The sequence below is a fragment of the Betta splendens genome, chromosome 12 (genome assembly GCF_900634795.4).
Source record: "Betta splendens chromosome 12, fBetSpl5.4, whole genome shotgun sequence".
NCBI lineage: Eukaryota > Metazoa > Chordata > Actinopteri > Anabantiformes > Osphronemidae > Betta > Betta splendens.
This window is the reverse complement of record NC_040892.2, coordinates 13,941,926-13,956,273: the sequence shown is the minus strand read 5'-3', so window position 1 is coordinate 13,956,273 and position 14,348 is coordinate 13,941,926. Positions and strand designations below refer to the sequence as shown.

At 37.9% G+C, this 14,348-nt stretch overlaps 1 protein-coding gene across 6 annotated transcripts in view; it reads right to left on the bottom strand.

The window, feature by feature from the left end:
* The window catches only part of si:ch211-196i2.1 (collagen alpha-1(I) chain), a 122,493-nt gene that overhangs the window by 60,348 nt on the left and 47,797 nt on the right, over positions 1–14,348 (bottom strand). For 5 of the 6 annotated variants that reach the window (XM_041073206.2, XM_055513561.1, XM_041073204.2 and 2 more), the window contains 24 exons: positions 11,963–12,643; positions 10,639–10,683; positions 10,367–10,486; positions 9,152–9,190; positions 8,999–9,052; positions 8,835–8,888; positions 7,262–7,369; positions 7,092–7,145; positions 6,848–6,901; positions 6,559–6,603; positions 6,204–6,257; positions 5,891–5,935; positions 5,761–5,814; positions 5,508–5,552; positions 5,359–5,412; positions 5,227–5,271; positions 4,799–4,852; positions 4,499–4,543; positions 4,368–4,421; positions 3,756–3,863; positions 3,526–3,579; positions 3,075–3,128; positions 1,074–1,118; positions 807–860 (listed from right to left, as the gene is read on the bottom strand). In XM_041073206.2, the coding sequence (XP_040929140.1) occupies positions 807–860; positions 1,074–1,118; positions 3,075–3,128; positions 3,526–3,579; positions 3,756–3,863; positions 4,368–4,421; positions 4,499–4,543; positions 4,799–4,852; positions 5,227–5,271; positions 5,359–5,412; positions 5,508–5,552; positions 5,761–5,814; positions 5,891–5,935; positions 6,204–6,257; positions 6,559–6,603; positions 6,848–6,901; positions 7,092–7,145; positions 7,262–7,369; positions 8,835–8,888; positions 8,999–9,052; positions 9,152–9,190; positions 10,367–10,486; positions 10,639–10,683; positions 11,963–12,643 (2,019 nt within the window). Of the gene's footprint in view, positions 1–806; positions 861–1,073; positions 1,119–3,074; positions 3,129–3,525; positions 3,580–3,755; positions 3,864–4,367; positions 4,422–4,498; positions 4,544–4,798; positions 4,853–5,226; positions 5,272–5,358; positions 5,413–5,507; positions 5,553–5,760; positions 5,815–5,890; positions 5,936–6,203; positions 6,258–6,558; positions 6,604–6,847; positions 6,902–7,091; positions 7,146–7,261; positions 7,370–8,834; positions 8,889–8,998; positions 9,060–9,151; positions 9,191–10,366; positions 10,487–10,638; positions 10,684–11,962; positions 12,644–14,348 lie in introns of those variants that run through there. The other variant, XM_041073207.2, reaches the window with a different exon arrangement.

Here is a 14,348-nt window from a genome sequence, read left to right as displayed (position 1 = left end):
TATGGTGAGTTCATACTTACTGGTTTCTAATAGTTAGGAACAGGTCACCAAAGTTAAAACAAAGGAATTTGGACAGTTTTAATGGCGTCAGTGTTAATGTGTCTATACAAAGGGAATGGGTTTACACATTTGCTACATGTGTCTGATTCACTGCTGTAATAGTGATGATGAAAATAAGTGGAACCTAGTTATGCGAAACAGGTCAAAGCAACTGTTTTGTACTGTAAAAGAAATCTGAGTTTTAATCATCAAGTGCTACACATTTTCTCAAAGGACAATATTGCACATTATATATATTCATATACAGTATATTCATAATTAATTTGAAGCTGAACTGTAAAGCCGTAGAGTCGAAAATGTGCAGCAGCTCATGAATGCAATGTACTGTACAAAGACTGACACCTTGTGTCTAAAGCAGTTATGACTACATGCAAGTAACCTAATTCAAATTTAATATATTTAATATTCAATTCTGAAATATTAGCATTCTCTCTCTGTATGTATAATTCTCCCTATAACCTGTGACAAGCTGTAAGTAGTAAGAAAAAAAAATATTTTTTTAAATATCTGTGACAATATGCAGTGTTGCCTCATTCGCCTCTGTACTCATGAGATTGTACCTTTTATGTGACCCAAAATTTGCATGCAAACCAACAAACTTGAAAAAGTCAGTAATTGTAAAGTAATTGTTAATAGAATAATCAGCAAACAGGTAGAGAAAGACAGCAGAACGCAAACAACACACAGACACACAATGAATATACAGTACAGGTAATTGAGATTGAAATATGATAGAGAATGGGAACCTGTGTACCAGGCTTTCCTTCTACTCCCTTTGGTCCAGATGGTCCAGCCAGGCCCTATAGAAAAATTAAACAAAAACACAAAAAGAATATCTTTTCTTTTCCTTAAAACAATCTGCAAGTAATGTCTGATAATAGGGGGTTTCAAATTACTAAAATAATTAAAACTGGTAAACAGTTTCACTATTTATAAAATTCAGTTGTTGACCCTTTTCTGAGGTATGTGTTTTGAGCATATGACCAGATTTAAAAAGGTTACGGCAAGTTTACCGGTGTGCCTGGATGGCCAGTGTAGCCCCTCTGTCCTATCCGACCCTGGAGAAAAGAAGATACACAACTCACAAAGAGCAAGAAGACCAGGAAATGACCCCACACAGTGAAGAGGTGGTTGCATGAGAGCGGGACTGTTTTAACACCACTATGTGGATGGAGCTCTGCGACCCACATGGGAAGGACATAAACGCCATCACAGACTGCACAGACTATATTAACTTTTGCTTTGAAAACACCGTAACCTACAGGCTGGTACGGTGTTTTAATAACAACAAGCCGTGGGTCACCCCTGAAGAAGAGAGCATTTAAATCGGTGAAACAGGGTGGAGCTAAGAAGAGCGCAGAAGGAACTCAGGAGGAAAATCCATGAGGGGAAGGCTAGCTACAGGAGGAAGATGGAGGAGCAGCTGCAGGAGAACGTCAGTGAGGTGTGGAGACACCGAAAAAATCATCTCTGGCTTCAAAGAACCACACTCACAGGCTGAGGGGGACCTAAGCTGGGTAAACAACCTACAGTAAACTTACACTTCAATCGGTTCGACCAAGCGGACTAGGACTCTCATCCACTGGAGGATTGGAGATACCGCAGATCTTTCCTACCTGCTGCTAGTTAGACTTTACAATCAGAACTCTTAAATACATCTGTTTATGGATGTGTGCTCTATTCATGGATGTGTGTTTGTATGGTTTCTCTGTTTTCTTTCCTGTTGCTGTGCAATTTCCCCACTGTGGCACTAATAAAGGCATACTTATTCTTATTCTTAGAGTAAAGCCCTATAGTATAGTATAGTATAGTATAGTATAGTATAGTATAGTATAGTATAGTATAGTATAGTATAGTATAGTATAGTGTAGTATAGTACAGTGCAGTACAGTATAGTATAATACTGTGGAGCTAAACTGGGGTCATATGTCTTAAAAGTGAAATTAAATGATTCGAAACCAAAAGCTTAAAGGGTATGCAAAGTTTTTTTTAATTCAAAGATATTTTTAAATTCAGTTTTTAGGCTTTCGGGGTTTCAAGTTGAAATGTCCCTGGCGTCAAGTCCCGCATCAGAGTGCGGTGATATACACATATTGAATGACGGCTGTGCAGTAGTCAACTAGCTCAGGCCGCTGTACTGTAGCTGCTCCCACAGTAGTAGTACAATACCACAGCCTGACAGCCAAAGATGGACAGAAGCACTCTGATGCGGGACTCGAGGCCAGGAACATCCCGCCTGTCAGCATTGTGGCGCATCGCAGCCGAGCAGATATTACAAGGACTCTCCCCGCCCTGCCATATTAGTTAGATGGATCCATTTGTTTGTAACGTGTAGATGTGACAGATAAAAACTACAATACAATGTGTAAAATAAGTTATATCGCATTTTTACCCCATCAACTAGTGTTTTCACCAAGCGCATGCAGTGCTGCGTTCACTTACATTTGTGACATTCCGAAAGTACCATGTTGCGTTACACCATAAATATGCTATGCTCGATTATTTTTGACTTTTAAACAGTTTTTGTAGTGAAGCGAGTTTTGGTGTTGTTATAAAAAGTATTTACTTGTCTTAGTTTTGGACAAAATGTGCAAAACCTACAAACAAAATTCTCCCAGTTTCCACAGCTCCTAAAGGCAACATGTCTATAAGACGTCCTCCGTGTTAGTCCCGCCCCCCTATGCTACAGTATATGGTGCCAAATGTCCGAACCTGAAAAACAGAGAGCTGAACCTGAAAAAAAAACTGAACCTCAAAAAAAGAGCTGAACCTGAAAAAAAGATTTAAAAGTGAAAAATTAAGATTCGAGAAACTCAAACACAAAAACTGAAGTTAAAAATATCTTTAAATTGAAAAACTTTAGATACACTTTAAGCTTTCTGTTAATTTTAAAAGACATAAAAAGACATATGACCCCAGTTTAGCTCCATATACTCCTGGTGATTCTTTTTTAGAATTCGAGTTCATGAAAGATTCTATACGAGCAGTATAAATTATAAATAATAGTGTTGTACCTTGCTGCCTCTGCTTCCTGATTTTCCATTATGTCCATCAGGTCCCCTGTTCCCCTTTAAAGAGGTTCCAGTTTTAGTGAATAAACATTACTACACATAATAGCAGTATAAATTTCAGCATGTGTTTATTATTCATGCGTGTTTTGTCATGCTCATATCCAGTAGTATCATGTACTAACAAAGTTATACAATGTTTTTGTACAATCATTGAAAATAACATGATAATGTTAATGATAATAACATGTTCATAAGAAGACTCTAATAGTCTTCATAAGAAGACACTCCTGTTCACTTCATGTTACATAAAAATGTTTATTGTATTGAAAATGTAGACATGACTGAAAAGATGAATCAATACCTAAAATGTTACAGTTCTTGATTGCTCTATTACATGCAGGAGGAGCTAAAGTAAAGAATTTCATAGTGCTAAGACACACCCATTATGACTGACCTTTAACCCATGGCTGCCCTGTTTTCCCTGAGGGCCAGTTTCTCCATTTACACCCTAAGTGAAGAAAAAGAAAAAGTTCGACACAGCTTTTTGTCTATAATTAAAAAGAATTTATATTTTTCTTATTACTTCAACACTTCAACACCACATTGTTGGTGTAAAGCAAACACAAAAGTAAGAGGCTTGTTTATGAGGATTTTTTAGATGACTCTACTGTGTTGTACACGTACCACATCACCTTTAGGGCCTGGCTGGCCCTCAGTCCCTGGGAAGCCAAGGAAACCAGTGGGGCCCCTCTCTCCCTGAAGACCCATAATACCTGCTGCTCCCTGAAAACCCTGAATGAAAGAAATCCTTTCTTGAGTCCTACAGTATGTGAGATTTGGGAGCAGATACTATACTAAAACACTATACTACTATCAATGCTTCAAACACTTAAGGGTTTATGCTGAGTAAACAAATCTAAAATACAGTCTTTTGTCTATTTTAGGTTTGCAACAACGAATTGATATTATCAATTCACACTCTGTTTACATGTTTTCTTGTGTCTATGTGGACTTTCTACCGCAGTCAGGTTGACTGGAGCTGCTGCTGACAGAACAAAACTCTATGCTTACTTTGTTTATTAATATTTTGTATATTTTGTATATTGATTTTTTTTTTCAGATTAATCAAAAATATTATCGACAGATTTATTGATTTTTTAAGCCTATTGTTAGATACAGCCCTAGTCTATCTGTTTTGCTGGTACGTAAAACCTTAGATCTGAAATCTACCTACAAGGATAACCTTATATACTAGTAACCCAATATTCAATTTTTAGTGAGGTTACTAGTTCCTACTTTGTCTCCTTTAGGTCCCATATTGCCCTTGTCACCATCTGGACCAATTTGACCCTGCAAAACAGAGTAGCAAATAACAAGTTGTTTCAGAAGGTTCTGCTTTGTAGTGTATATTGGAAATAAAAACCCACCGGTGTACCGGGAAAACCCATAGGACCTTCCCCTCCTAGCGCACCCTGGAAGTAAGAGTAACAATGAAAAATACAGAGTAAAAATCAATACAGATTTTTATGTGGATATTACTGTACTACACCACAATATACGTAATGCTCATACTACGATTGTTTTTCTATTTTCTTTCCACAGTTACATAATTATTGGTCCTGTTTTGTTTTGGATGTATCCACATTGGGAGATGTCAAGTGAAGTTTTGTTGTGCTACTGAATACAAATACTAGTAAATACTGTAATAATTTAAGTGTCCAACTCACCATGGGCCCCTCAAAGCCAGGATATCCTCCGACCCCCATTGGTCCCACATGCCCCTAAAATATAAATGAAAGGGAGATAAACTGAACAAGGAAAACTGGCTAAATAAATAAATCAATATTTTAGGGTTATTAATCTATGTGCATTTTTTCAGTCATCTGTGTCATGTGTCTGACTTTTACTGTATATTTAAAGAGTGCAACAGATTACAGTTTTCTATTGTTACTATTTTATTTAGAAATGTGGTGTGAACCATACCGTAGGTGTAGTTTTTAAGTTTATTGTCCTGCATTTGCACATGTGTTGTACTCTTATGACTTTATAGGTGAAGACCACTCTCGCATTAATCCATTCAGCTGTCTGAGCACTGCTAAGAGGCTTGGGTTAAAGAAATGCGGAAGAAATAAAAAAGAAATAAGAACATAGTTACATCATCTCCTTCCAGCCCAGGTCCACCAATCTGTCCTGGGAGTCCCTGTTAATTTCCACAAATGAACAGTCACAATTTACATACTACGAAATAAATAAACAAGCCTTGAATTCTACCTTGAACTGTACTCACTTGGGGTCCTCTCTGACCTGGAAGTCCTAACTGGCCCTCTAAACCTGGAGGTCCCTAATTAAGATAAATTAATAAAGCATAAAAGAGTATTATTAAAGACAATGCCCAGCAAAGTGAAGAACAGCATCCTTAATATAACTAAACTACACCTGTGGTCCTTTGGGACCAATACTGCCAATAGGTCCCATGTCCCCCTGAAATACAAAATATAATTTTAAATAGACATCAAGCCAAAATCTAAGTTAACTGTTCAGAAACAGAACAAATGTTACAAAACAAAACAAGCATATCTTACATTATGCAGAAATGCAATGTTTTTTTTTAAAGAAATTTGTTTTATATCACTGGAAATTACATACTTTTGGATTATGAGTGTTGTATAATATTGTGACGTAAGCTCACCCTTGAGCCATTAATTCCGTTCGCACCAACATTTCCTGTTAAACCTGGTGCACCCTGTAACCCAGGGTGTAATACAAGATTAAACCAAATGAAATATAGTATGACAAAAAATCTAAGTTTGACATCTTACCATCAGCCCTGTCAGACCTGGGGTACCATCCAGGCCCCTCTCCCCCTAGTGAGAATGAGTAGGTAACAGCAGTAAAGCTCACATTTTCTTTTTTTCTATACTTGTGCTTATGTGACCAAATGTTATACAGACACGGGACAAACATTGATTTAAACTAGCTATTGAATTCATGAATACAAATGCCACTTCTACCAATTGATCAAAATAAAATAAAAAGTTACAGTTAAACATGACTTGACAATATTCATTTGTGCTATACAAAGAAATGAAGAATAACTTTTAACTAATGGTAGTCATTTATCCCATAACTCACATCAGGTCCACATGGTCCCTCTGGCCCATATCCCCCTTGGATTCCCTGAGGTCCCTGATGGGAAAATTTAACTTTTCAATTCCAATTCAGTTGTAACATTAAATTAATTAATTAATTAATATCAGTAACAGAAACCTTTTGTTGATCAAAATAATTAACTAAATAGTCTGTCTTTAGAGGAATTAGAGGAGTTTAGAAGCATGCCTAACAGTACAGCTGTTACAGTAGTTATCCTGCAGAACCTAAATGTTCTGCGTTGTGTTTTAGGCAAATACACCACCTACTGTACTTTCTTCAAAGCATCTAAACACAGTCGTCAGTGACATAAAAGAATCTTTAACAATGAAACACTCACTGGTGGTCCAAGAGGACCAGGTGGGCCAGGTAAACCAGTTAAGCCCTACACAAAGACAGACAGCAGTGCATAAGAATACAACACAATGTATTATCTCTAGAGATCCCACAACAGCTATGCAGACAGGCCATACCCCATACTGCTATGGGGTATGGCCTGTCTGTTTTAGATCTATTTAGTATGTTCTGAGTTTCTTAGGAACAGAAATTACGAATGTTCTGTCCCAAAAACTATGGTATGAAATTATTGCTACCACTTTAAAATTTCACAAATTATAATAATGTTGTACCTTCTCACCAGGTTCACCAGTGTCGCCCCTAATACCTTTGAGACCAACACGACCCTGGGGGACAAACATGATTGTCTACAGTATTACCCTAATTTCCATGCAAAACAAAACATGTAAATAATTGAATTGCCTATTTTCAGTTACAAGGTACATAGATTTTTTTGTATTTCTGGCAACAACCGTTACAAGGATATTACTGACACTGACTACTCATTGTCACAAAAGCAGCTGTTCAATTCCTCACCTCATCACCTTTTTCCCCTTTGAACCCTCGTTCCCCTCTGTATCCCCAGGCGCCCTAACGTCAGTTAAGAAAACATGGAAAGATTTCAACAGAGAGGTCAAATATTATAATTTGTAACACACTTGTGACAGACATGCAACATTTTTAACTGCTTAACACAAGATGCCCACCTGTGATCCAGGAGCACCAGGAGACCCGGGCTGACCATCTTCTCCATTACCACCATCCCTCCCAGGGACCCCAGGTCGTCCCACAGGGCCCCTTGGACCACACTCACCCTGTCAAGCATATTATTAACCAAAGTAAGTTCCTGACTGCTTTTGCTTAAAACTCTTAGTCAACAAGAACAGGAAACTAGGATAGTTACTATAAGAATACGAAAGCGAGTTCTGATTGTAGAGTCTGACAGCAGCAGGTAGGAAAGATCTGCAATAACTCTCCTTCATACTGCGAGAGTGGATTAGTCTGTTACTAAAGCCGCTCCTCAGAGCAGACAGTGAGTCCAGTGGGTGGGAATCCTAGTCCACGATGTATGTGAGTTTAGCCAGGATACTTCTCTTACCCACCTCCTGCACCGTGTCTAGAGTGCAGCCCAGGACAGAGCTGGACTTTTTGATGACCCTGTCCAGTCTCTTCCTGTCCCTCACTGTGATGCTGCTGCTCCAGCAGACCACATCGTACAGGATGGCTGATGCCACTACAGAGTCATAGAAGGTCTTCAGGAGCGGCCCCCTCACTTCAAAAGTCTCCTCAGCAGGTGGGTCTGCTCTGACCCTACCTGTACAGTGCATCTGTGTTATGAGTCCAGTCCAGTTTATTGTTTAGATGCACATCCAGATACTTATAAGACTCTACTCTCTTAATGTCCATTTCAACAAATCACCCTTGGCTTCACAGTGACCCCAACTTAACCAAACATACATGTAAAGGAATAATTTCATGTGTTTCCAACAATCGCAAACCGTACTAATTCATCCCCCAGCCAGGACCTCAAACAGTACAATTCATGTTTCTGTATCTTCCATCTATCTAATTTTTTTAAATTTTCAAAATAAATAAATAAATAAAAATACATTTAGAAAGTGCAATTAACTGACTTGGAAATCACATTTACATTAAAAATAAACTTCTTAATTTAACAATGAAAATACATTATTGATTTGATTTTGATAATGGGGAGTATCTAAACACCCACTGTTTTTAACCAAACTTACTCTAGCCATACTTCATTTGGTTCAACTTAACTGTTCCACTGAATCCTTAAAATCTTAAAACTTGTATGTACAGTATGGACAAGGAATCTGCCCCATAAAATTAACTTCAATATTGCATACATAACAAAACGTGGATAATTGATCATAAATCAACATAAACATAACGTTGATAAGAAACCATAAATCATCATGAATGCAAGGTTTATAATTGACCATAAATTTATGTAAACTGACCTTGATTCACCTTTCATCTAAATATAATCCAATGGTTATTCAACTATAATTATAATGTTTCCTCAATGTTAAAAATGCCTGCTGGGCCGCTGAAGTATCCTTGCGCAAGATACGAAACTCCAAGGGGTGTCACCAATGTGTAAATGTGAATGTAGTGTAGATTAAATGCTGATTAATGTATTTTGATCTGGAAATGGCAGTCTTACAAATCACAGACAAACTTTTGCCTTTTGTCTCTCAGTATCAAATTTTTGTTTAGCATACATTGTTCCTCTCTACTCCTTTGAATGCTCACCATCTCGCCTTGCATCCCTGGTTGGCCACTCTGCCCTGGTTCACCAGGTGGCCCCTATGTGAAAGTTACCAAGTTAGGTTGAATATACATATACTTTCTAAAACTGTGATATTCATTGCGCTGATTATACATTCCAATGATTTTCATATTTTTGCATCTCTAACCTGCATGCCTGGTTTGCCCACTTCTCCAGGCCATCCTGTTAGACCTTCCTTAATCTGCAAGCTCACATAAAAGGAACCACCCTCAGCTAAACAGGGCAAAATCTAAATAAAGTAAACGCCAACAAAACAGCATAGGTGTCACATGATACTTACAGGCCAACCAGCACGTAGTAGTTGGTAAAAACTGGTTTGCTACATGAAGAGAAACACACAGCATAGTTTAAGAGCGAAAAGTTTACCTTTTTTACCACTATCGTTGTATTAAAAGCTTCACAGCAAACGTTTATTATTATTTGCAAAATCATCCTGTAGTTTTACATGACAGGCAAACATTCAATTTTGTCATGTTTTATCAATAAATGACCTGTGATTTCACACACTGTTATAACAAACAACTAAATACAGCATCATGTTAAACCTCAAAATAATTGCAGCCTTGGAGGATTTATTAAACTATTAATGTAACACAAGTTACACAAAAACAACAATATGGGGATCAGCGAAGTGCAGTTTGGTCTTGAGGCCCCTGAGACTCTTCATTCTGTTCTTATGTGTTCAAACAGGGAAAATGCAAATGTGCAACCTTCCCAGGATTTTAATGAAATTAGTTTCACCTGCTTACAGTACGTTTCTCCCCTGACATTGGTCTGAGTGAGGTATTGCAACATCAACGTAACTTTGGAACGTGAATATGTTTCATAATTAACAGCCTTTTCTTTTGCTCCAGAGTTTGCTTTGAAACCATAGTCTGAGAATGCACAAAAGTTCACTTGGCTTTGCTTATATACTGTAGATACTCTTCATGCTCACAGTGGATCCTATCAAGAATGTTTAATGAAAGACTATTAGTGGCTTGGCAAAAATTTTCTTTAATAGCCTCTATTGACAGTAAAGCACTGTGTATTAGTAGTATCCATATAAAACTTTGGAGAATAAAAATATATAAAAACAGCAAACATTTAACTCTAAAGTTGAGAATAGAATAACTTTGCCACACAGAACATGTGCACTCTTACTGTTTGTGGAGTCTGACTGTCACTTGTGTGCTCATTAACTAAATATGACCCTGTGGTTTATTGACAAGGACCTTTCTCACAAAACTGACACACTACTTACGAGGTGCATTAGCTATTACTATTTTGTAAAAACCACTATAAAGTATATACATGAAAAAATATACAATTACCTTACCTAGTTACTTGATTGATTAAAGTGTACTTTAATTTCAATAGTACATAAACATCTGACATAGAGCTGTGGAGCACTATTTACCCAACCAGGATTGGGCAAATGTTTAGAAAAAAATTAAATCAACATACTGTAAACACTACTCTTAATAAAATGAAGGCGTTGTCCCTTCCACATTACCTGGAAAGCAGTCCATTCCTCAGCAGTGTTCCTCCAGAGGTAGAAACTTGGTAAACCTGCTGGTCCAGGAGGTCCTTGTTCCCCTTTTTTTCCTGGGCTCCCTTCAGGCCCAATCTTACCCTGCATTGAAGAAAATTAAATGACAAAACAAATTCATTTTGCATGGCATAGCCAGTATTATAGAACAGAATATGTGCAGAGGTACACAGAATTATAACTTAAATCCAACAGAGTCAAGTGGACCAATTGTATCATAAACAAGGCTCCCTTACCCTATTGCCTTTAAACCCAGGCAGACCTTTTTCACCATGACAACCCTGTGAAAATAAATGCAAAATACTATTTATCACTGACTTTAAAGCGGCATCAGAAATGAAATATCTGAAAGTATACAAATTGTTTCTACAATGAAACTAAACTACTACAGTACAGTGAAATTAAAGACTTTTATATCACTCCCCAAAGGCAAAAAATCGAAGTAACCTGAAATTTAGTGTTTGATGAAAAGCACTAGCTAAAACTCACACACACCCAATACCTCTGCCAATAGATCAGTACCATTTTTAAAGCATTGTAATTTAGAACTTTCCTTTGTGTACAGTGAACTCGTAGCATCACTTTCTCCTACCCTGTAATTGTACTGTATCAAGTACTGTACTGTATACACAGTCATGCTGCACAATTCTGCTGTAATTGTGTTTCATACACAGTACATTACCAACCCAACAAACAGTTACACTGTATGTATGAAAGTGGTTTTAAGCAGTGGAGGAGGAACGAGTGGGCGCACACCGCTGAGACTGTTCGTTACTCCAAACCCATACAAACTTGATGCTCTAAACTAATGCTGAGAACAGCACCAATGACATTCTCAGTGCAGGGTGAAGTGCAGCTCTTACTGATTTGGTAATCTATTACAATCAGACAGATTTCATGTGGCATGGAAATAGAGATATGCTGGTAACTCTTTTGGTTAAACTGTCTTTATAAGTTTACAAGACCAGATGTAACCAGATGTGCAGTCTGGTTCTGGTTCTGCGTGATAATCCACCACTTACACCAAAAAATTTGAGCAATGCTAAACTGTCTTTACAAGTATATTACAGTATATGCTAAAAAAGCCAAAAGCCTGAAAAAGAGAGAAGCCAACAGGACATTTTCCTTTATTTTTCTCAACCAGCTCCAATCATAGTGTTGAGTGATCCTGTGGATTTTATGGCAAGTGACATCACAGACTAGACCAGATGTAACCACATGTGCAGTCTGGTTCTGGTTCTGCGTGATAATCCACCACTTACACCAAAATATTTGAGCAATGCTAACCTTCACTGATTAGATTCAGATGCAGGCTGATAGAAAGCAGCTCTTGTGAACTGTAAAACACAAGCAAGCAGGCTTCCTTTTCCTTCTGCATTCACATGCTCTGTCCTAACCCTTCTTTCTCATCCAATACTGTAGCTTTGATACAGTATACTGTACACTGTAGCAAAGCTTGTGCTAAATCATCATCATCCACCAAAAACAAAATGTTTTAGCATGTTGAGGCGGGTCCTTGTTACAGCAACCAAAAAAACAAAAAAAAACAAGACCACCTACTTGTGATCCTGGAGGGCCCAATTCACCTGGTGGTCCCTTTTGGAGACGATATATTTTGTCATCTGATCCCTGGACCAGGTCTCCCTGCTTAGATTCAATGGTGAAAATCTCAGGGTGCTTTTTGTCTGGCAGTTTATTGTTGTGCTCAACTATATGATCAAAGTGTGTTGTGTTTTGCGTAAAGTTCTTCTCAACTACATCTTTTGGCAAGGACCCAGATGTGGTGACATGATATCTAGGTAAAAATGTTGTGGTCTCTGCATCTGCCTCCTCCTTTAAATTGTTGGAGTCTTTGGAAGTTCTTGGATCAGAGGAGATGGTAGGGAGTCCAGAAAATCCCACTTTTGGCTTTTTGGGGGTCTTGCCAGTGTCCAGGTCAATAATGTCGTTAGAAGGTTTTTTAGGGAACGATGAAAACTGACCATTTGAATCTGTCTTTTTTCCAGTGGTAATGTTTTCATCGAAATGTTTAGAGAAAAGATCAGGTTTACCCTTTTGGAGGCCATTTCTGGAACCCTTCCACTGAGGGTTCACTTTTCCACCGTTTTGAACGACTGGATCCAACAAATCAGTATCCTCGTCCACCAAAAAGACATCACCACGAATTAATGAACCTTTCCGTTTAGGTCCTGAAGGCACAGTTCCATCCCCTCTAGAATTCCCACGGAGCCGGAACATATTCTGTTAAGAAACAAAAAAAGGATAAAACAAATGATTTGTCAGATCTACTTTAATTTAAATTAAAGATAAGCTTATAACCACAGGACCAGACAAGGAATTTTCAAAGATGCATGCTATTCATCAACATACTACTAAGACGGCAAGGGTTAGAAAACTGTCTATTCTCTACAATATGAATTAATCCTCAGAAACATAAGTGGTGCTGACATTTGTCCCTTTTTGGTTAATTGTCTTCAACTCTTCACCGACATATGGTTTGATTTCATCTGTCTGTCTCTCACTGAACACTTGAATGTGCTGCCTCTAATTAACATTTCAGTGGTTTGCATTGAACTCCCTGTTTCAACCAAAACACTGAGAACTTGGGTTCTTGAGACTTGGGAACTACAGTTACCACACCTTTTTGTTTGTGTTTTATAGGTTAGGTATCACACTCAGAGGCTCTACTTGCTAGTGTGACATCCATGGTCCTGGTGTTTTACCTGATTGATCCACTACCGCAACCTCCAGCTCATCTTGTAAGTTTGTTAGTCAGCATTTTGATACCCCGATTCGTTACTTCCTCCTCTGCAGTGATCTTGTATTATAGTATTTTTCAAACTTTTAGTTTGGTTCTTCTCTTGCTTTGCAAGGATTTTATTTTCTTATTAGTTCAGATATTTGATTATTTATAATTCAATAGATATTTCCAACACTTGCGCACATATTTACTGCAGGTCCTAAATTATAAATCTTAATTTTCCTATTTCTTTTAATTTTAAAAGAGGTTAGACAGTTTTCCCGGCTAACCTGCTTGTGACAGCAACAACTGTACTCTATAACTTTTTTCAGTTTACAGTTGCAAATACACACAAAACATTGTATGCATTGTATGTCTATGTGTGTGTAATGCAAAGTGACAATTGCGGAAGACGTGTTGGATACTATTTTTATTCAATATTTAAATGTTTTAGATGTAATGAATAAAAGCCAGAAACTGATTGTTGATGGGTATTACTTGATCATAAAGGTGTGTATTCCCATTATTATTGACTTTGGCAAAGAAAGAGGAGAACAAAAGGAGAGAAAGAAATGCATGTCAGTGTTTGTTTTTTTTATTGTTTACTACAGTAGTAACACAAAACCACAAACTACTGTCTGTTCTGAAAGACTTTCTCAAAGTCAATAATAATATTTTTTTACAATTGAGATTTATAACTAAATACACACAAAGTATTGTTATGTGCATTTGTGTGCTGCTTTAAATGGTGAACTCCAGGGAACAGTGATGCAGTGAGAGATAAGCCAGAAGGACCCTTATGGGCTGAAACTGAGAGCACTGAAGTAGGGCTGGAGCCAGATGGAGAGTTGGGGAAACGCAAGGGTGCAAACTGAGAGATGTAGAGGAACAGTTATACTGTACTATACACAGCTTTATGATCAAATAATTATTATTAGTTCACTGATCTGTGGCGAAACCCAGCCTAGCCCAGGGCTAGCTACAGTAAGTATACGAAGAGACAGTGACAGGTTGCGTAGGCAAGAGACCAAACACAGAGTTCCAACTGAAAACAAAAAGCCTTTCTGCTTCTTATCAGGAGCTGCATTCTGGCCGTCAGCCCTAGTCGATAAGCTGACACTGGATCTCACCTGGTCAACACCACCTTTCATCTTATCTTTCCACCAGGCTGAGATATTCCTATGAATGCCACCCCAGTCCATACAG